The sequence below is a fragment of the Numenius arquata genome, chromosome 9 (genome assembly GCF_964106895.1).
Source record: "Numenius arquata chromosome 9, bNumArq3.hap1.1, whole genome shotgun sequence".
Classification (NCBI taxonomy): domain Eukaryota; kingdom Metazoa; phylum Chordata; class Aves; order Charadriiformes; family Scolopacidae; genus Numenius; species Numenius arquata.
Genome location: NC_133584.1, coordinates 60310122 through 60331396, shown reverse-complemented (window position 1 = coordinate 60331396; position 21275 = coordinate 60310122). Strand labels below are relative to the sequence as shown.

At 51.2% G+C, this 21275-nt stretch overlaps 1 protein-coding gene across 1 annotated transcript; it reads left to right on the top strand.

Annotated features, from left to right (window-relative positions):
- The first annotated feature begins 12756 nt into the window (after nt 1-12756).
- LOC141468598 (serine/threonine-protein kinase PDIK1L-like) lies at nt 12757-16741 on the top strand. Its single transcript, XM_074153724.1, has 3 exons — nt 12757-13302; nt 14312-14528; nt 16506-16741. The coding sequence occupies exons 1-3, from the start codon at nt 12757-12759 to the stop codon at nt 16739-16741; spliced, it is 999 nt and encodes a 332-aa protein (XP_074009825.1).
- Nucleotides 16742-21275: the final 4534 nt, after the last annotated feature.

Below are 21275 nucleotides of genomic sequence, written 5' to 3'. Positions count from 1 at the left end.
CCACCCCCGCGGCTCCTCGGACATCGGGGCTGCTCCTGGGCACAAACCTTCCTCTTCCTCCCTGAAAACTAGACCTATCCATCCCGGGGAGGGGTGGCAGGATACGGCCACCTCATCCCCAAACAGCTTTGGGACCCCCCCCAGCCGCCACAGGCTGCCCCAAGGACGCATCCTCCGGAGTTTTCAATCCAGCTAAATTACTCTCATTAATATTTGGGAGAGAAAAAAGAGGTTTTTTCTAGAAATCCAGCCTGCGGTTCAGATAACGGTGGCGTCTGGTTATCCGTCAGGACAAGTGGATTTATTTACTGCTCCGGGTGGGATGATGTGGGAGACGCAGCCACACAAAAGGGCTGATGTGGGGGGCAGCGGGAAGGATGTGGGATGCGAATAACCCGAGGAGAAGAGGTGGAAAGGGAAGCAGGTGCTTGCTGAGATGGGTTTTATTCGCTTGATTTGATGCGATTTGGGTCGGGAGCTCGCGGGCAGGGCTGGGGAGGTGCTCCCTGCCTCTCCCCAGGGATGCTCCATCCCCTCTTCTCCCGGGAGATGCTAACGACAAGGATTATCCCGATAGAAGGGTCGTCATCCTTCCCCTTCGCAGGGGTTTAAACGCAGGGATGCTCTCGCTTTCCGGGGCCAAGATCAGTCCCGCCACGTGGGGACCACATTTAGGAGCTCCTCGCTTCCCACCTCCCCGCCTCAACCAGCCCCGATTAATTTTCTCCCCGTTAATTCCCACGCTGCCCAAAGCCAAGGCCCGATCCAGGAGGGCAAGAGGGATGCGAGGGGGCAGGATCTGGCCCCGCTGGCAGCCAGCATTGAAGGAGTCAAAGCTTTTTCCCAGCCGAAAAAGCGCAATATTGTCCAACAGTGTCCCCCACTGGCACCGGCTAAAACGCTTCCCTGGTTCCCCCCAAACCCGGGCGACGCCGCACGGCTTTGTGCCGGCGGCTTTCGGGGGGGATTTTAGGGAGAACCGGCGGGATTTGGGGAGGGGGGTTTTCGGCTACAGATGCTTGGCTCTCGCCGGAAAAATAAGCATTTCCTTTTGTCGGTCCCCCTCAATCAGGTAATTGGTCATAATTGGCCGAAATTAGACGCCGCGGCGTGACTATAAACACAGATGTGGGCTCGAGAGGCTGAAAAAGGCTGTTTAGAGGTAAAAAAGCTCGGGAAGAACATTTCTCCCCGCGTCCCCACCTCTCAGCCATGCATTTCTGCTGTTTTGGGGGGACTGAAAAAAATCAAAGCAACAAAAAAAACCCCCCCAATTTTCCTCCCTTTTGTGCTTCTTTGGGAGGGAAAAAGAGGTAGTTCGCAAGCCAGGCATCTCCCGGAGCATCTCACAGTGACGCCGGTGAAGTCCTGGCTGGAAGAAAAAGGGGCAGAAATACTGAATGGGGAAAGCCGTGGTGTGGCAGCTCCCCCCAAAAAAAAAGCCCCTAAAAAATCCCACCCATCCCAGAGGAACCCACCGTCGCCCCGTGGGCTTCCCCCCGGCTCCGGGCAGGCGGCCCGCGCCGACTCCTGTTGCGTCCCTCCAGCTCCACTCCGGTTGATTTTGGGGCTGGATGGTGAAGCCGAAACTTTTCCTCTCTTGGGATAGGGAGGGAAGAAAAAAAAAATAAAATATCTTTCCCTCCCAGATGATATTTCGTTTAACCCTTGGCAAGGCGGGGAACATCCCTCGGTGAATCGAAGCCGGACGGACCATCTTCGGAGTGAAAAAAGCAGCCAAGCCCCTCACCCCCCCCGCCCCAAGGATGGGAAATTAAAGGAGATTTCCTACCTGCGGGTGTGCTGTCGGCTGCCGGCTCCTCTGATCTGTGACTCCTCCGGCGCCTGTGCCACGGTGGTATATATAGACGGTGTACACACGCATCCCCACACCTCCCTCCCCGAACACGTGCGTCGCTGAGCCCACCCCCGGGGGCTGCCGGCGGAGGGATGCGCCAGCCGGCAGATGTGCATCCTTCCCTCCCAACCTCTCCCGCAGCCTTCATCCCTTCCTCCTCCTCCTCCCCAAGTTTTGGGGGAAGGGGGGGGGGGGGGGGGCCGTCAGCCCCAAAAGAGGTGATGCCGGTGTCGGGGTTATCCGAAGGTGCGGGGTCTTCCAGCATCCCGGGGATGGGATGGAGGCTGGGGCGGGGGGGTGAGAAGCCGCTGCTCGGTGGCCCCAATGTGCTCTGGTCCAGACCCGAGGGGGGGGTTACATGGACCCCAAGGCACCAGCAGCTGAGTGAGCCTCAAAATCACCCCCACACCCCCGTGGCAGCCCCCAGCCCTTCCCAGGGGGCTCTTTTTCCCCCGCCTCAGACCCCAGGAGGAGGCAAAGCGGGGGGCTCCCCAACCCCATTACCAACCCTCTCCGTCAGGGCTGCGGCAACACCCCAGCGCGTCGTGCATCGATGGCAAAAGCGTGCGGGTGGGAATAATTGATTTCGGGCTCAGCGGATGATGCAGGGCTGGGGAGGGGGGGAAGGGGGGCGGGGCGGGGGGGGAGCAGAAAATTCCAACTTTCCATTTCACGGATGAAGGAAAGGCCCGGAGAGCCAGACACGGCTGCGTTGCCAACCCCTGGCGAAGCGGAGAGCCGGGTTTGGCCGCTCCGGCATCGGGGACAGGTGCTGCCTTTGGTTTGGAAAGGCCAAATCCCTCTCGACCTTCAATGGTTTCTCCTGGAAACTGGTGTCACCCCGGGGTTTTTCCCCATTTAGGTCACCTGCAGCGGTAACGCTCATCCCTGCTGGCACAGAACCAGGACTTCCTCCCACCCCCCCAAGAATCTTTCCCTGCCCCACCTCGGCAATTAAATAATAAAATCTGCTGCGGCGCTGCGATCCGATCTTGGTAATTTCTCGTAACGACTCCCTCGGAAGGGCTGGAGATCGGAGCTGAACGCCTTTCGATTTGACTGTGGCTACTAAATAGTTGCGTTTAATGCCCCCGGGTGAGACCTCGGACGCGCCGGTGCTTGGACAGGCGTGAAAAAAAAAAATCTAGAAAATTATAAAAATGCCAAGAAGTGGTGAAACGGCATCGCAGGAGCGGTTGGAGGGGACCTCCCAGTGCTGGGGGCAGGATGCCAGCCTGGCTTTGGGGTGGTTTAGGGGAAAACAGGGCTGGTGAGCAACGCCGTGCAGGACCCTGGGGTGAAGCGGTTCCCCACCGTGCTCCCAGGCGAGTGCTGGAGATAGGGATGCTAATTTTTAATACATATATATATATAATATTTCTTTTTAAATTTTATTAATATTTTATTTATATATATATTTTTATATATATTAAAAAATATATATATTTTTATATATATATATATTGCTTCAGTCTTTCCTTAACCACTTGGTTTTTCATTCAGGACATATTCCCCAGCTCTTACGCCAATCCGAGCAGCAGCTGAGCTGGAGCGGGAAGGCTTCACGCTTCTTTTGTCCTCTCCTAGGATAATTTTACAAGCTTTCGGGGCCGCTGTTCACATCGTAGCCACCCCAAAATATTCATTTTTTGGCACTTATTGAAGTGCTGGAGCCTTTTCTCCCCCAGCCTGGCCAAAGGGGATCGCCTCCACCGCCCCTTGTGTGAGCCGGTGATGGTGATGCTGTTGAGCTGGCAGGAGCAGGAGGAAGCAAATGACATCGGGGTGACGTCGTTTACGCTCTCGCTAATTAACGGAGGGGTGGGGGGTGGGGGGGGATGATTGACAGCTGAGGTGCCCAAAGCCAGCACGCTAGGCAGGAGAAATACCCATTTTTGCAGTGTTTCCAGTTTTTTCCAGGTCCGTGTGGGAACCAGCAGCTTAAGCCCCATCGGCGGCACCAGAGAGGGAACGTGTTTGGGATCTGGGGATGATTCACCCCTTGTAAAATTAGGATAGAAAATAAAGATGCATAAATTTTTTTTTAAGGTTTTGGGGCGTTTCTGTTTCAAAGTTGGGTCTGACCAAGCGCTCTCCTCCCCGGCTGGCGGGGCCGGGGGGAGCATCCCTGGCAAGGAGGAGCAGGAGGATTCGAAGTGACAGGCAATTAGCATCGAAAAGCAACGATCCTTTTCAGAAAGAGGACATAAAGCAGATGGGATCTGGCACAAGGGAAACATGGAGAGGGTTCAAAAGCTGCCTGGAGGACGCAGGAGCTGGAAAACTTGGGAGCTGGGAAGTTGTGTTGTTCCTCTGATCCCGTGGATCCCTTAAATGTCACAGTCGGAGGGGCCGAGGACATACCCAAGCCTGTGTGATGCATCCCATGTTCACTTTTGGATGCTGCCTGATTATTTTCCTAATTAACTCGGGGAATGTATAGGGCAGTTGTCCCCTCCATCAAGAAAATCATCCCTCTGAGTATCACCTCCTCTCCCACCCCTGCTCGGGTACCACCACCTGGGAACAACCCCCCTGAGCATCACCTCCTCTCCTGGCCCTGCTCGGGTGCCACCCCCTGGGAACAACCCCCCTGAGCATCACCTCCTCTCCTGGCCCTGCTCGGGTGCCACCCCCCAGGAGATGATTTTCCAGGAGCTTTCCAAGAATAAGGCACTCAATGCCAAGGCTGCATCCTCCTCGATGACAGCCTTGGGGAGATGCTTTAATAGGATGAAGCAGCAGTTTAAAGGGCTTCGTTGCCCCCCATCCAGGGTTGATAAATGCCAACGGTGGGGGCCAGACCGGTGCTGCTGATTTACTTCCACTGGCAATGATGGGGGGGGCTTTGAGCTCTTCCCCAGAGGGGGTGAGGATGAGCGTGATGAAGGCTCAAGCCATTTCTGCACCCCTGCAAGCAGCTCAGGGCTGGGCAGGGGAGCGGGGCCAGCACACTACGCTACCTTCGCCAAGCTGGGGCTTGCATGGCCACCGAACACCACCACCGGCCAAGTCCTGCTGGGTGACAGGCGAGGACTTGCCGGGCACGACGGGAACCTGTTTACATCCTTCGCTGTCGATAAACCTTAACTGGGACACCTGGCTCCGGGCCACGCGTGGGGACCACTGGCCACCCTGCCGAGGATGCTGAGGGTTGCCTGGAGACCTGCCTGCACCGAGCAGGAGGCAGATGCTCTCAGCTGGGGTGCGGGCAGGCAGTGAACCCCAAATTTAAATGCTGGTGGTGGTGGCGGTGGTGGGGAAGCAGCTCTTTGCCAAGCCATGGGGATAAGGCTCATGGGGAATACTCTCTGGCTCCATCACCATCAAGACGATGGGTGCTGCGGGTGATGTTGTAACTGGACTGGGGCCGATTCAATTCACCGGGTGGGAAAATGAACCACTTTTCTCTCAGGTTCGTTTTCCACTGCGTTAGCGAGTTGGATGAGCTCAGGAAGGGGCCTGACGGGCAGCGGGAGGACGTGAGGGGGCAGAAACCATCCTCCCGTGCGGATGCAGCTCTTCATGGGCATAGCAGCATGTAATCCTCTGCTGGGTCTCCACCATAGCACGAGCAACAATGGCTTCACCGCTGGGTCTCCAGCAGGTCCTGGCTGAAATGAGGAGTCTGAGGTCAGGAATGGATGAGTTGAGGGATTTGGGAGACAGTTTAAGAAAAAAAGCATGAAAGGGAGAGGAGAGCGATCCCTTCCTGTGCTTTGCGTTAAGAAGGAAAGAAGGAAAGAAGATATTCCTACAAGGGAAGAGGGACTAGAGCAATTCAGCTTGAGGCAACATCTGAGAAGATCATAATTTCTGCTTGGTGCCCTTCATGCCTGTGCCCAGGAAGGGCCAATTTGGACGTGGAAACTCCATTTTGCACTGGAAAAGGGAGATTTTCCTCCCAAGGCCCAAGGGACATGGTTGCTCCTCTCTGCACAGCCTCAAGATTTCATCCTTGGAGATGCTGGAACCATGTATGGATGGGTCCTGAGCAGCATGACCTGCTTTGAGGTTGGCCCTGCTTTGAGCAGGGCTGGGACCAGAGCCCTCCAGAGGTCCCACCCCACCTTCCTGACCCACTTTCAGACCCAAGAAGGATGAAAGGTAGGAGGGACCCAAAACAGGCCAGGAAGACCTTTATTCAAAATAATAAGAGGGGAAGGGCATTGCAATCCCCAGCCTGGAGTCACTCCCAGGAGTTACAGGACATAGCCATCTCCACATATCTCCATCTCCATCTCTGTCTCCATCTCCACCTCCCTCTCTATCCTTGAACTGGTCCCAGTGGGGGATGTGATGGCTCTGGGAGAGCTGCCGTAGCTGGGGAGTATCTCTGTCCCACAGCAAGGTGATGGAGATCATCCATCCTGGTGTTCTCTGAAGTAATTTGTGGGACCAACCTGCCCTGATCAGATCAGAAACCCTCCACCAGCACCCACTTTGCTTGCAGATGGACCTGGAGCCCTCACCTTTCCTCTGGTGTTGGTTTTGGGGGTCCTGTCACATCAGCCCTATATGAAGAACAAAGATGGGTGATGTCTTTTCTTCAAACATCTCCTAATTTGCCATTCAAAGAGATTTTTTTGCCCCAAAAGCTCTTTGTGCCAGCATCCCAGGCCATCCCATGCTGGGACACACCATCTCCAGACGTCCCCATGGCTCTGCCCTCCTCAGCTCTGTTCTCCTATGGGATGCATGGATGTTAGCTGCCACCACCATCAGCACGTACCCACCTTGGCGTGAACCCAAGAAGCAGAGCACAACCGGACAACAGTCCAGTCTGTGGTCTTCTCCAAGCAGAACCATGAATGGGTTCCTCAAGAAATAAAACCAAGGGGAGATACTGTCGGCAACACAAGAGCTCTGCCGCTCGACGCTCAGCCTCTGTGAGCGGTGGGGGCTTGATTGGGCCCCGCCAAGTATTTGTGTCATCTCATTAGAAATTGCAGTTTTATTGAAAGCCCGATTGCGCTCATTTAGCTGTCACTCAAACCCTCTTGCAGCCGCTTATTAGCGCTGGAGCGGGGAGCAATAAGGCTCTGCTGAAGATCACCCATCCTTTCACAAATTACGTCTTACTGATGAATTAAGGCTGTCGAGACGATGGTGCCTGAAAACCAGGGGGAGATATCTGAATTTCAGAAGAAGCGCCTGAAGCCATTACTCCTCTCTATCCATCACCCTTGGAGCCACATCTGGAGCGTTGCATGAGATGCTCCGATTCAAGGAGCAACACATGGACTGGGAGGCCATGGGGATGGTCAGAGGATGGAGGATGGGATGTCGGAGGAGCTGTTAAAAAAGGCTGTGGAGCAGTTTTTTGTTCAAATGGAGGGGGAAAATGGTAGATCTGACTCCAAATATGCTCCAACATAGGGTGCATCATCCCTTGTACATCCCCTCTATGCCATGAGTGGGTGGTTCAGCTGGAGATGAGCTTCATCCCTGTGCGGGAAAATCACCTTATTAGCACCATAGGCTGATTTTTTTGGGGGAGAAGCTCTTGACTTTAGGCAAATCCCAAAAAATACTTCAGGGCAGAGAAAGAGCTTTGTTGGGGAAAGATTTTAACCCATGGCATGGGAAGTATGGACATGTCTGTAGACATTAACGTGGGTTTGGGGGTTTCAACAGTATCTTGGGACCAGCCAAAAAGTTGCTGGCTGCAGCTCTGTGTGTCCCCCCCCAAGCCAAAGCATCTGTGAGTGACGATGCCGTTACCTCCTGGTTGTTATATTTATGTTCAGCCCCTGGGGCCAGCACTTTGAAAGATGGGAAGGATGATGTTCAAGCCATCTACTCGCTTCTGGCTTCGGGGCCACAGCACCCCCCGTCTCCTCCTTCCCGTGGAAAAAAAAAAAATCTTCCCTGGGGAAAAAAATCTGCTCGGCTCAGCCCCGTCTGATGGATGGCGGCGGGGACGGGCTGGCGAGAAACCAGATTGAAACCGGTGACTCATTTCCCACCAGCGGCTATTTCGGGGGAGAAGAACGGCCGTTTCCCCTCCCTCCCCCCCAACATCCATCAGGTGGTTGGAAAGTCCCTGCAGCCACCTCCGACACCCGCTGGGCTGCCGTGGGGCGGACAAATGAGTTTTCACCCTCATCGGATCTTTTTCTCTCTTTTCTTGCATCCCCACCCCGTGCCATCCTCCGCCGGATGTGGGGTGAGGATGTAGCTTCGTCCCTGCTGGTACCCAGACCCCCTGTGTGTCCCCCCCCGGGGTGTTGATGGGTGACGTTTGGCTGCGATGGAGCAGCTTCTGCTGGGAGGGGAGATAATTAGCAATCAGCTTCCTGCGGAGATTGCCATCGCTTATAGACACTGAGACATCTATAGGCGCTGCGACGGAGCCGATACCAACCCAGAAATACCAGCCAGCCCAAATGCCATGGGGAGGTTTTTGGGTCAGAATTGGGGTTTTGAGACGGTCCCATCCGAGAGCGGAGGATGGCGCTGAGCCCAAAGCACCGGCACGCGTCCATCCTTGCACAGCCCCGAAAGCTCGCGCTGCCACTGGCTGGGTTCGCATCGGGGAAAAAAAGAGCTTGAAGTTTAATGAAACAGGGTCAGCAATCAATAAAAAAAACCAAAAAAACACAACGATAAGGGATTTCTTGGCTCAGCAGCAACTAAATTTCGCCTCCTGCCCGTCAGCCGACCAGCCTCACCCTGTCATTCCCAGCACGGGTCCCAGCATCCTCCCAGCAAGGAGCCCGGTACCTGCTAAACCACGATGCGCCAAAAAAATAACCCCCAAAACCCATCATTTTGCACTTTGCAAAAGAAAAACTGCTACATCACTGTCGTCTTTAGCACATAAAACCTCTGAGTCACCGGAGGAATGTGCAGCGCTTTTTAATAGAGTCCAAACTGTCCCAGCGGGCCTGATGTTTAACATTCAGGGCTTTGATTTATTTTATCTTTATTTATTTAGATTGGTCCATTAAAATATCCCCCCCCGCCCCCCAGCACCCCGACACGTGGGACGATGTGCTTGCAGGGGCAAAGGGGAGCCGGTGCTGGATGCCATGCGGGTGAGGAAGGACAGACTGACCGCACCACCGCTCCTCCTGATGCTTAATTATATTTTTTTAACTCAAATGTGAAAAATAACAATTATCCCTGATAGCAGGAGTGGGTTTCTGGATGATGCCGGGCGAGGGGTGGGAAGAATGGGGTGGTCCCCCCCATGAGGGATGGGGAAAGAGGCAGCTCGGGGCAGATGTGCTAGAGGTCTACGAAAGCTTGCCTGGGCAGAAAAGTTAATAAGAAAATGATTATCTTCGAGGATAAAATACAGGGACACAGGGAGCAGATGGGCAGCTGGAAGGGGAGAGGAGAAAGGATAAGCCATGGGCTCCTTGCTGCAGGACATCGCGGCAGCTGAAGGATGCTGCTGTCATAATGAGGGAATAAAAATCCAGTGAAGGCAATTAAAACCCTCCCTGCCAGCCGGACACGGCTGAGAAGACCATGGGGTGGTGCCCGACATCCCACCGAGCTCATCCTCCCCAGAGCATCTCCACGTGGAGCCAGGATTTGGGGCAGGGGGAGTGGGGGGTGATACTGCATCCCTGGATCTGGATGCTTGTTTTTAAGACACAAGGAACTATTTCAGACCGATGTTGTCGTTCATATTGGGAGTGCTGGCTGTTATTAAAACCAATATTGAGGGGGTGTGATGGCCACACAGAGATGGGCCACAGGGGAAACCACAGCTTCTCTGGGCAACCTGGGCCTGGGTCTCACCACCCTCACAGCAAAGAACTTCTTCCCCACATCTCATCTCAGTCTCCCCTCCATCCTAGGGCTCCCCTCCCTCATCAGGAGTCCCTCCCCATCTCTCCTGGAGCCCCTTGAGGGACTGGAAGGGGCTCCAAGGTTTCCCCGGAGCCTTCTCTTCTCCAGGCTGAACCCCCCCAACTCTCTCAGCCTGTCCTCCCAGCAGAGGGGCTCCAGCAGCTCGACCGCACGCCCCAAAGACACCTCTTAAAATTGCACTTTAGTTTAGAAACGCAGCCAGGTGGGATCAAAGAGAAGCGGGAACAAAACGTGGGACAGTCTGAGATTTCCCTGCTGAGAAATTTCCCCCTCCATGAACCAAATCCAGTCACTCTCTGTGAATTAAAAATCTCAGCAAACGGCTCCCTTTGCTGGGCGAAATCGGGATATTAAGAATTGTTTCGTTTTTATGAATTTCTGCAGGTGTGGTGGGGAAACCCCCCCGCGCTCGAATGAAGAGAGATGAGCTGGGAACCAGCCTGCCCGTGGTGACACCCCGTCCTCCCCCTCGGCAGGGTGGGAGCCCCGGGGCCGGCGCCGAGAACGAGGGGGTGACCCACGGTTCGGGGTGACCCTTTTGGGATTGGGGGGGCGGGGGGGGGGGCACATCCCACTGCTGCTCCTCCCGAGGTGTTTGGTGCCACCATCTCTTGGGGGGGGTGGGGGGAGGCTGCACCAGGACCCTGATCTGGTGGAAAGCGGGACCTGAGCAGCGCTGGGCGCCTTCTGAGTTACTGCCCAAAATTCCCCCAAAATGGTATTTATTTAATTTTTTTTTTTTACCATCGGGGCCAAACCAGAGGCAGGGGATGAAGGCAGAGGACTGGCTGCATTTCCCCGTGCATTTCCCCCAGAATGGCCTGGCAAACCACCGCGGGGACAGACCGACGGACGGACGGAGGGACGGACGGGGAGGACAAGAGCACCCAGCACCGCGCCCCGCGCCGCCTTTTGCTGAGGTTTGTCCTTCGCGGGCACCCGTCGCCCGCCGCAGAGTCTGCTGGGAGCTGTAGTTCTCTGCCGCGCCGCCACCGACACGCAAGCGCAGAGCTTCCCCGCCCCGGGCCTCCTTGAACCGGGGAAAGCGAGGCGTTCGCCGATTGGTCCGGCGGCGGCCTCAACCCCCTCCTCCTCCCATCTTCGCTGACTTGTGATTGGTTCGGCCGTACCTCCTTCCTCCTGGTTGGCTGGCTGCCGTCGGCGGGCGGGGCAGCGAAGCCGTGGCGGGAATTCCGGCGGCGGAGGTGAGGGAAGGGGGGAGTTGGTCGGTCTGTGGGGACGGCTGGGGAAGGGGCTGAGGGGAACGAGCCGGGCCTGAGGAGCCAACGGAGAGAAGGGCCAGAGGTGGGCCAGGTGCTGGAAGGAGCTGGGCCTGAGGGGGTGGTGGATGTGGGGAAGGGTCCGGGGGGCATAGGGAAGGGGCCTGAGGTGGGGCAGGGATCTGAGGTGGTGAAGGGAAGGAGTTGTAGGCAAGAAGCAAGGAAGAGTTGGGCCTGAGGGGATGGTGGAAGGGGGCAGCAGCTGGAAGCAGGAAGGGGCTGAGGTAGGGAAGGAGCTGGGACTTGGGGAGGAAGAGGGCTCAGTTGAAATGGTGGGAAGAGCTGGGCCTGAGGGGTTGGTGGAGGCAGGAAAAGGGGTCCGGGAGTGGGGTGGGGATGGAGCTAGGGCTGGGCAAGGGGACTGAGGTGGGGCAGGGCCCTGAGGTGGCCAAGGGGTTTTAGTTGAGATGCTGGGCCTGAGGGGATGGTGGAGCCATGGAAGGGATCAGGGGCTGGGGGGAGTGGGGAAGGGGGCTGAGGTGAGTGGAGATGGGGAAGGGGCTAGACCTGGGGAAGGGGTGTGATTATGCCATGGATCTGTGGTGGGAGTGGGTCTGGGGAGAGGCCAGGGTTTGGACTGAGGGGGGGCTGCTTTGGAGAGGAGTTGCAGGGGCTGAGGGCTGGAGAGTGGGGAATAGGGTGGGAGAGGGTTGGGAGGGCTGGGTGAAAAGATGAAAGATTTGGGAAAGGAGCACTGCTGGTGGATGGAGCTGGAGGAGGATTGAGAAGGAAGATGGACTGGGAAGAAGGGGGTTAGGTTGGGGGAGCTGGACTGAGAGTGGGAAGGGAGGAAAATTGGGGGGGAAGTGGGGGTTTTGAGGGCAGCAGCAGGTGGGGTAGGGAGTAGGGGATTGGGAAAGGAACGTCGGACATGAAAGCAAAGAAAAATTGAGTTGGGAGAGAAGAACGAATGTGTTAATTAAGGAGCTAAACTTGGGCTGGTGTTGAAGAGCAGGGAGAAGTGCGATGAGGGGCTAAAATGGGAGCAGGGTTATTGGGGGATAGGGCTGAGGGGGGGATTGAAGGAGGGGCTATGAGAATCGCAGGGAGAGGCTATGCTAGAGAGTGAAGAACAACCTGGGGTGGGTGGCCTGGGGGGTGGGACAGGGAGCTATAGGTGGAGGGGAAGGACAGTATAGGGCTCGTGAATGGGTTGGAAGAGGGTGAGATGGAGAAAGAAGGTATCAGGTAATGGTCTGGTAGAAAATTGGCAGTGGAAGCGCAGGGACATGATGTAGCCATTGATGGATAACTACATTTACAAGGGGGGAAAGTGAGGGTGAATGATTTAGTGCCAAATGGGCACTTCTGGCTACCTTTATTTCTTTAAAAGTCAATTCTGGTAACAGTAAGTTCAGCCGTTACCCAGGAGGTCTTGTCTTTCCTTTCCTGCCCTGCTTAGGAAACGTGTCTGTAATAACTCTTTTTCTTTCTCACTAAACTTTGTCTGCTGTGGACAAATCGATGTCACTTCCCGGGTGGTTGTATCCCGCTGTGCAGTCAGGATTGTACTTGATAATGTCTCAAAGTTACCATGGATATTGGCTTTCTCTTAAAACTCTGTTTTAGCTGTCAGCCCTTGTGCAGCCGCATCGTATACCGATGCGCATACTGCTAAAATTGATACCAGTTGGAAGTATTTGCAGTTGCTGGTTGGTAAGCTGCTTTGTTTGGGTGAGTTTTAAGCTTTTTATCCCCTTCTCTTCCAGGGTTTTACTGCAGAGTGACGACCGCTTGCCATGAATTCAAATATTTTCCTCTGATTTGCTGTTCACTGGGCCGAAGTGGGGGATGGCTACGGAAGCCAAGTACAGCATCATCCGAGAAGTGGGCCGGGGGAGCTATGGGGTGGTTTATGAAGCCATCGTTAATCAAACCAGAAGCAAAGTAGCTGTAAAAAGGATGCATTGCAATGTGCCCGAAAACGTGGAACTGGCTCTGCAAGAGTTCTGGGCCCTGCAGAGCATCCAGAGGCAACATGAAAACGTGATCCAGTTGGAGGAGTGCATCCTGCAGAACGGCCAAGTCTTTCAGCCAATTAGCCATCGTTACCGAAAATCAGACAGCCACTTGCTGCTAATTGAGACCTGCCTGAAAGGGCGGAGGTGCATGGATCCCAGGTCGGCCTGCTTCCTCTGGTTTGTAATGGAGTTTTGCGACGGTGGCAACATGAACGAATACCTGCTGTCTCGCAGCCCCGACGCTCAGCTGAACCACAGCTTCATGCGGCAGCTCAGCAGCGCCGTGGCTTTCCTCCACAGAAACCAGATAGTGCACAGAGACCTGAAATCCGACAATATTTTGATTTCTCACAGATGTGGAAATCCCATAGTAAAGGTAAGGGAATAAAACTTTGCCGTAACAAGTATCTGACCTACGTGGTTGTGCATCACGTGCTTTGGAATGATGGGCATTTGGTCTGGTGATACTTGTAGTAAGCATACTCAGAACATCTGATATCGGTTGTGGGCGTTCTATGTTTTTTTTTTTTTTTTAAGAAGTCTTGGAAGGAAGTAGAGGTCACACGATGATGTGTTTCTGTAATGTCTTTCATCCGCTGCTTATCCTTTTGAGAGGAGCAGTCCAGGGCTGTGGAACTGTACCCCTAGATAATCACAAAGATCACTATCAGTCAAAAATGAAGCAGTATTTTCTGTGCCCTTAAACTTTTAAGAACGTGCTGCCCTGTTACCCCAGCTGGTGCTTCCAATATTGCTGCCTCGAGCATGTACTGATGTTTCAGGGGAGGTGGGGAACGTCTTTGTGCCTCGTGTCGGCACCTTGACTGAGGTAAAGACTGAAAGTCTGTTCCAGCTCCCTCCTGAACTTTCAATCCCGAGAGTTCCAGTAGTTAGGACATAAAATAACAGGTCGGCGCATTCAGATAATTCCTGTCGTGACCATTCAGATCAATAATGGTATTTGTACTTCGACCTGTAGAGCTGTCAAGGGACACTTAAATCAATGTCATCTTAATCACTAGGGATAATAATGGTAATGCAAGAGATTCAGTGCACTCGCCGTGGAACAGCAAGAACCACTTCTACCGTAGATGTATTTCAAGGTATGTTTACGCCCAATTAGATGTAATCAGAGCGAATTCACAGAAAGGTAATGATCAGATGCCTGTTTTGTCCATCTTAGGAATGGGAACAAACAATTGGAGATGGATTGGGGAATGGACAGCTAAGAGGAAATAATCAGCTCTTTGTTTCACCAGGGCTGCCACCCGAGGAGCATCAGTGCCGTGCTGCGGTGGATTTCAGAGCGGAATTCACCGAGCCCCTGTTTGTAAACGTGATGTTTGTGAATAAGTTATTTTGTTTTTCTTCTTAACACCTTGCAGGTGGCGGATTTTGGCCTCAGCAAGGTGTGTCAGGGGAAGGGGAACGTCAACCAGCATCGCTTCTCCTCTGCCTGTGGGTCCAACTTCTACATGGCTCCGGAAGTGTGGGAAGGTCATTACACCGCCAAGGCTGACATATTTGCCCTTGGCATCATTTTCTGGGCCATGGTGGAGAGGATCACCTTCCGGGACAGGGATACGGAGAAGGAATTGCTTGGTGAGGATCAGATCAATGCTGTCCTGTTGTCAATGGACGTTCTGGATCTGCAGGGAGGTGTTTCTCCCAGGCATAGTTATAAATGCTGTGACGTGCTTTGGATGTGGCTTTTTCCAGGAATTTGCAAGCACTTTGCAACCCAGAGAAACCCAAAGTTGATTTTTTTTCTGGGTGTTTTGGGTTTTTAAGAGAGCTGCAAAGAAATCTCTTTTTCTTCGGTATTCATTACTCCTAATCTGGTTGCTTCTCATGCAGGGTTTCCAGGTCTTGAAGAGATATCACTAAGGCAGAGGGAACGCTTTTTATACTTACAAATCGTTTTGTTTGGAAGATTGTTCCTTCTGCCAGAAATGCTCTGTGGGATTTAAAGGTTAAGGGAAAGATCGCTTCTGGCTTCTCCGCTGTCAGGCCTCCCTTACCCTAAGGAACGCTCTTCAAAAATGTATTTGGCCCTTTGGATTTTGTCCCTAAAGAATTGTAGGAAAAAAAAAAAAAAACTACTCGTAGCTGTTGGTGAGGCATCTGTCTCACAGCCACGCTCCTGATAGAGGATTTAGTATCTGTGTACTTCCATTTGCTCAGAAATGCTTTTAAAACCAAAACCTTTCTGGAATCGGGCTTATGGGCCTGCTTGTATCCTTGACTTGGCATCACCAAGGGATGGGATCACTCGGAGCATTGAAAGGATGTTCCAAAGAAGCCAAATAATAAACTGGGAAAGGATGTTTAGATAAGCTTCGCTGCCATCTGGCTGAGTTTCCTCGCAGTTTTGAGATGGAAGATCTCACAGGGATGACTCCTCTGATGGCCTGCTCTCTCCCTGCCTCCTCCTTCCTCCAAATCCCCCACATACATGCACGCTTGAAATGCTTTGTACTAAATGATTTCAGAAAAGTATATTGCAGTGGAAAATCCATCTCCAGAGGAGAGAATGCCAGTCATGCACATTAGCATAATAATTGAAGACATCTACCCAGGCTCTGAGATCATAGCATACCTGTCTGTCTTTCTTTTAAATGTTTAAATTCTTAAAAGGAATTTCTGCGGAGGAACTTTGAGACACTACTGTGCTACCCCTTTAATTTTTTTTTTTTTTTCATCTTCAAGTAGGCTCGCTTCTAATTCTATTATTTATTTCTTTTCAAAACGCCAAATATTGATAAATGTTTTAGTTCCTGCCTGCAGAAACAAGCGACTGGCTGCAGCTGAGACCAAAGCATGAGCAGATTCCATTAAAACAGCTGCCCGCCGACTGGAGATAAGGAGTTTGCAGGGCCAACCTTTTCTATACACAGACAGGTCACTGCCTTTGAAACATTTATTCTTCGCCTGGTGCAGGGGCAGAACAGCTTGAGTGAGCAAAGCTGTTTTTACTGCCTGTTTTGGAAGCTGGTTAATCATTTTCAACAACCGGTGAAATTATTTAGATTACCAGGAGCAAATTTACATTTCCCTTCCTTAATCTTGCCGAGGAGAAGTTGGCTAACGGTAAATGGCATACGCTGTCATTTTAATTGAAAATTATTTGACTAACTGAGCAAATAAGTTTTGTGTTTTAACTCTTTCGAGTTGCCTCAGCCAAGCAGTGTCTTTCTCCCTCTTCTAGAGCTTCCGCGTCTCCCGGTAGGGTGACGCGGAGCGGGATGGAGGAAGTTCATGTCAGCAGCCCCTTTTCTCTGCAGATGGTCCATATAATGATCAGATGCAGCACCTTCTGCTTAAACTTTCTCCCTGTTCCATGCGTGGTTACGCACGCAGCCTTGTGCAACACCTCGACTGCTATTTGAAAGTAAAAAGCCTCTTCTGATAACAACCTCTCCCACTGTTTGACTTGGCGGTCACCTCTTAATAAGTGATCTTTCCGCTAATCTTTCAGATGTTTTGCTTTCCAGATTTTCTCTCCCTGTTGCGCATGACAGCGTTTTGTGTAGACTCTTCTCTACCTGTATAACCTGACTCCGTCTAATCTGTGTTCAGGAACTTACATCTGCCAAGGCAAGGAACTTATTCCCCTCGGAGAAGCGCTGCTGGAGAATCCCAACATGAAATTAAAAATTCCTCTCAAGAACAAGAGGTCCATGCCAGACGATCTCTGCAAGCTCCTGCGTGACATGCTGGCTTTTAACCCGAAGGAGAGGCTGGACGCCTTCCAACTGGAAGTCCGGATCAGGCTAATCTCCTACGGCAAAAAGCGCCAACGCTCCGTCTCGTAGAGGCGAAGGACGTTCAGGTTGGTGGCTCTGCCAGGCTGCTCCCTGCTTGGTCTGAGCTTACAGGGGATTTTCTGTTATTGACCTCCAAGCCAAAGCCCTCTAAACCAAACAGGACCTGTGCGGTGCTGAAAATCCAGCCATAGAAAGATACAGGCAAACTAGAAGAAGAAGAGGCTTTGGTAAACGTTTGGGGAAAGGAATTTGGTTGAAGTATGTCTAACTAGGAATCTTTTGCCTCCTTAATGGTGTCCAGGGAATTGGCTGTGCTGCTTGTATTTGGGCCAGCCCATCCTTTACCCTAAACTTAATCTATTGCCACAAATGAGGGCAGATTTCTGCCCTCGCCTCCAGCTTATTTTTTGCTTTTACAATATATTTGCTAAGTAAATAAATGCTGAAGTGGGCAAAGTTACTGTAGATTTGTAGGCGTGCATCTTAAATATGGTATTTAGATATGATATTAACTGTCAGATTAGAGACAGATTTTTATTGCTTTTTAATTAAAGCACTGTTAATGCTCAGAGCATATCGGAACTGGGTGCACCAGATGATGGAGGAGTTTCCTGTCCTGAATTTGGCCTGGAAGAATGTGTTGGAGAAGGCTGGACTGGGAGTCCGGTGGTCTTGTCCAGTCCTGCAGTGAGACTGTTGTCTTTATGTGGCCACTTGGGGAAAAAAAAATTGATCCTAAGCCTTGTGAGTTCTCGATGGCTTCTTTAATATCTGCCTTGATGGAAGTTTGAATGTCCACCATAAAATTCAAGATGGTCTGTCAGATTCCATGACTTTCAGAAGAGCAATCAAAATACAGAAGGGAGTTTCCAGGATTTTCGGGTCCTGTCTTCTGCTGTTGTGGGCTTCGTATCTTAGAATTTATTTGATAAATGCATCGTAGAAATAAAGGCATTTGTGTCTGAGTCACCGAGGCTGAGACCATCTGACTGTCCTTACAGCTAAGGACGTTGTCCTTTGCAACCCAAATGCATTTCTGATCAGTTTAATACTCTGGGTCTTGTGACAGACTTGTGCTTTGGCTTAGAATGTTCTTCTCCTCCCGGGGTGTTTGCCCGGTTGTAACTTTAGCAGCATTTCTTCCTGTCCAAGGTTGGTTGGTTCTGTGAAAGTTGGCTCCTTCAGCTCCAAATAATTTCTGCGCTTACTCCGGACGAGTCTCTTCAGGTCCTGGTAAAGCGCTGGCATTTACTATCTATAGTCTGGAAATATTTCTGCAGGATCACATCTCTCTCCTTTCATATCTAAATCACTTAATCCTCTCATAATTACTTTGTATCCTAAAGCCCTTTTTGACTTGATTTGCTTCAAATCAATAACATTCTGGGTTACAGCAGTTACTTTTGTTCACAGATGAATGACCTTATGTTTTCTATTATCGAGTTTCATCCCCTGGCAGTTAGAAGAAACAGTGAATGACCCTGAGTATTTCCTCATCCTTTTTTTATAACCGCAATACCTCCAGCTCTGTGTCATTGGCACACTTCTAATTGTGCCAAGGCTGTTAGTGAAAACGTTAATTAAACAAGTCTGTTGCCAGTGCCAATCTTGATAAAACTCTAGCCTCTTCGTTTCCAAATTATCTCTTTCATTTTTCCCTTGGGACAGGTTATCTGCTTTACATCTTCCTTTTTTTCTAATCCCAGTCTTCTCCTCTCTAATACCTTCCTGTGTGGTGTTACATCAGATGCTCTACTGAAATCTCAGCGGACAAGACCAGCCCTTCTTTTTATCTAGAAAAATCAGTTTTATCACTGAAAACGACTTAATTAGTCGGGTAGGAACTGGAGTTCTGAGGCCTCTGCCCTGATTCAGGAGGCCTGGCACGCTGTAAGAGCAGCAGTACCACTAGTTGGCAGGCCAGCCCTGAAGTGGTTTGCCTGCTCTAGAGGAATTTGTAAGGATAAAGAAGGGGGGGCGGGGGGGGAAGCTCTAGCAGCAGAGTGTCAGGCTTATTCCTGTGGACTTTCCTTTTTCATCACGAAACCGTAATGGTAAATAGATTTGCAGAATAGGTTCAGAAGAAAAACACCAGCACAGCCAGGACATACCCCTGAAAACCCCATCTTGTCTCAATCCTCTTCATTTACTTTATTTTCCCGTTGGGCGGGAAGCTATTAATTACCTACTATGCTTGGTTTTGGCATGTAATGGGAATCGATGCAACGCCGGCTCGTGGCACAAGGTGCTGGTCTCGCGCTGAAAACGCTGTGTTAATGTGGGCTGAAGTGAAAACCAACTTGCCTTTCCAAAACAGGCTTGTCTTAAAAACGAATCTCTGGAGGCTTCAGTCCAGAAAACAGCCCGATTCCGTATCCGACTTTCCTAATCGAAAATCGGGAGCAGCACAGAAGCTGGAAAGGGTTTCTCGCAATGCGAAACCTCGGTGCTTCAGGAGAAAATCTCCAGTGGCAAATTCGAATAAAGCGGAGATGCTTTTTTCTTCCGTAATGCTTTGTTGTCACAGGGCGATGAACTCTACAGTGTAGGGCAGCCGAACTGTAAATTTCCTCAGAACACTGGGAAAAACCTCTAAATGAGTTCTCTTTCATGAATTTAAAGACAGGGATATGGATATAACCTGTCATTGAGGGAGTTCTTAAGTTAAACATTGCTCAGAAATGGGATTTTTCACTGAGGAAAGCCTGCTTGTGTCCTGCCCTGTGCTCTTCCCTACCTTACCGTGTTATTGATGTCCCCAGGGCAGAACAGGGGGCCAGGGGACCTTTGGTATGGGCCGCTCTCAACAAGAAGTATTTTATTTTGTAACTTTGGTGCGTTTCTTTTGCAGGTGTCGTGTCCCACTGTGATCTGGAGGCCTCGGAGACGGCGAACAACCCTGCCTTCCTTTGGACCGAGTGGGTCCATCTGAAGACCGTTGCCAGCTTCCATTTTTTCTGAACGGTTATATTTAAACGGACAATAATTTTATTTATTTGTACAGTAATTTTAAGAGCTACCAAAAAATGATCTATTTTTGTGCAAACCTTCGGTGTTTTTATATTTGCTTTCTTTTATGCAGTGAGTAGGGCAGGTGAAAAGGTGGCTGAGGTGACCTTGACTGTGTGGCCAGGCTCGGCACCGTCGGAGAGGAGTTTCCGAACTTGCTCTTTTTAAAGCAACCCTCGTGCATCCTTTTGTTGCTTTTTATTTTTTGGGGTGTAATTTCTTCGCTCCGCGTTGCTTGGCCACGTAACGGAGCGCTGTCTGCTGAATGAGCTGGCAAAGCGTTCAGTGTCTATTCTGAAAAGTTTGAGCAGAAACAAAAATGTATTTTCTTCCCAGTGGCTTTTGAATATTCTCGCTTAGATTAACCCAAAATGCTTTCTTAAAATAAATACAAAGAATGTTAAAGATGCCAACTCTTGATTAGAACGTATGCGTCACTAACACTTAAAGTAGTTTAAGGAATCGTGCTTCCTGCTGTGTTAGCTGCTTGTGCCAGCTGTTCTTACGAGGGAAATGAAAAGGACTGAACTGGAATCTTGGCAGGTAAATGGGGAGCCTAATTTGCACCATGTTTGAAAAATATTTTAATGTATCTGTAAACTACTGCTGATCTTTGCTCTTCCTCGGGAGCTCCTGGAGAAGGTTCCTCCTATGCTCTTGTGTTGTGCAGAGGTGAAATAGTGTCCTTCGGGGACAGCTTCCTTTTGTGGGAAAGGAATAAACTGCCAAAAAGGAAGATAAAATGGTGAGAACCCCTGCGCCACCTGTGCCACACGGGGCACAGAAATACATATATTTCTCTTAGATTATATATTTCTTCCCCCTGTCCTGTGCCAGGACTGTGGCTGCAACGTGGAAGACTGTATTATAAGCAGAGCTTCATAAACCAAATTCAATGGAGAGGATCTTTCTTCCTGCCATGGCTTTATCCCGAGGCTCTGCTGGCATTCCATGGGGAAGCGTGACATTTTCTCCCCTGTAAAATCTGTTTGTCCTGCACAAACAAGCACTAATTGACCTCTGTCCCTGTAACAGGTAACAAACAGGTTGCCCAACAGGAGTCATCCCTGAAAAGAGCTGGTGTGGGAACATGGGAAAAAAGAGGAAGTTAATTCAAATTGTTAAATTAAACTTGACTTTTGAATTCAGAGAAGCGTGTGAGGCGATGATAGACACGATTGCTTTGGAGCTCATTCAGCTCTCGGCACCTCCTGGTGACCGGGAACCAGCTGGAATGGCAGGGGCTGGGCCTTTGGTTGTTACGAGCCACCGTCACCCCCTTCTGGAGGACCCTTCTGTCCTCGGCGGTGGCTGTGTGCCCCTGCAGCACACGCCTACTCCTAGTTGTTGCCTTGATTTTTTTTTTTTTTTAATTCTTGGAGTTCTGGGGGATCGTGACGTAGGAATGTCTGCTGGGTTTTCTTTTCCACAGCTTTCGGTTATAAATGTTCTTCTGCTCTACAGAGGTTTCTTCATCCTCCTCTTTCCGATCCTGCAGCCACTGCTACTCTATTGTCCCCTTCCTCCCACCTCTCCCCAGAGCACGCTGGTGGGCTTCCAGGGCTGTTTTCCG

Bases quoted from the DNA above. Each gene is read 5' to 3' on its own strand.
- LOC141468598 (XM_074153724.1), top strand. From the start codon at position 12,757: ATGGCTACGGAAGCCAAGTACAGCATCATCCGAGAAGTGGGCCGGGGG. The intron at 13,303-14,311 runs GTAAGGGAATAA...AACACCTTGCAG, and splicing joins GTGGAAATCCCATAGTAAAG to GTGGCGGATTTTGGCCTCAG. The intron at 14,529-16,505 runs GTGAGGATCAGA...ATCTGTGTTCAG, and splicing joins TACGGAGAAGGAATTGCTTG to GAACTTACATCTGCCAAGGC.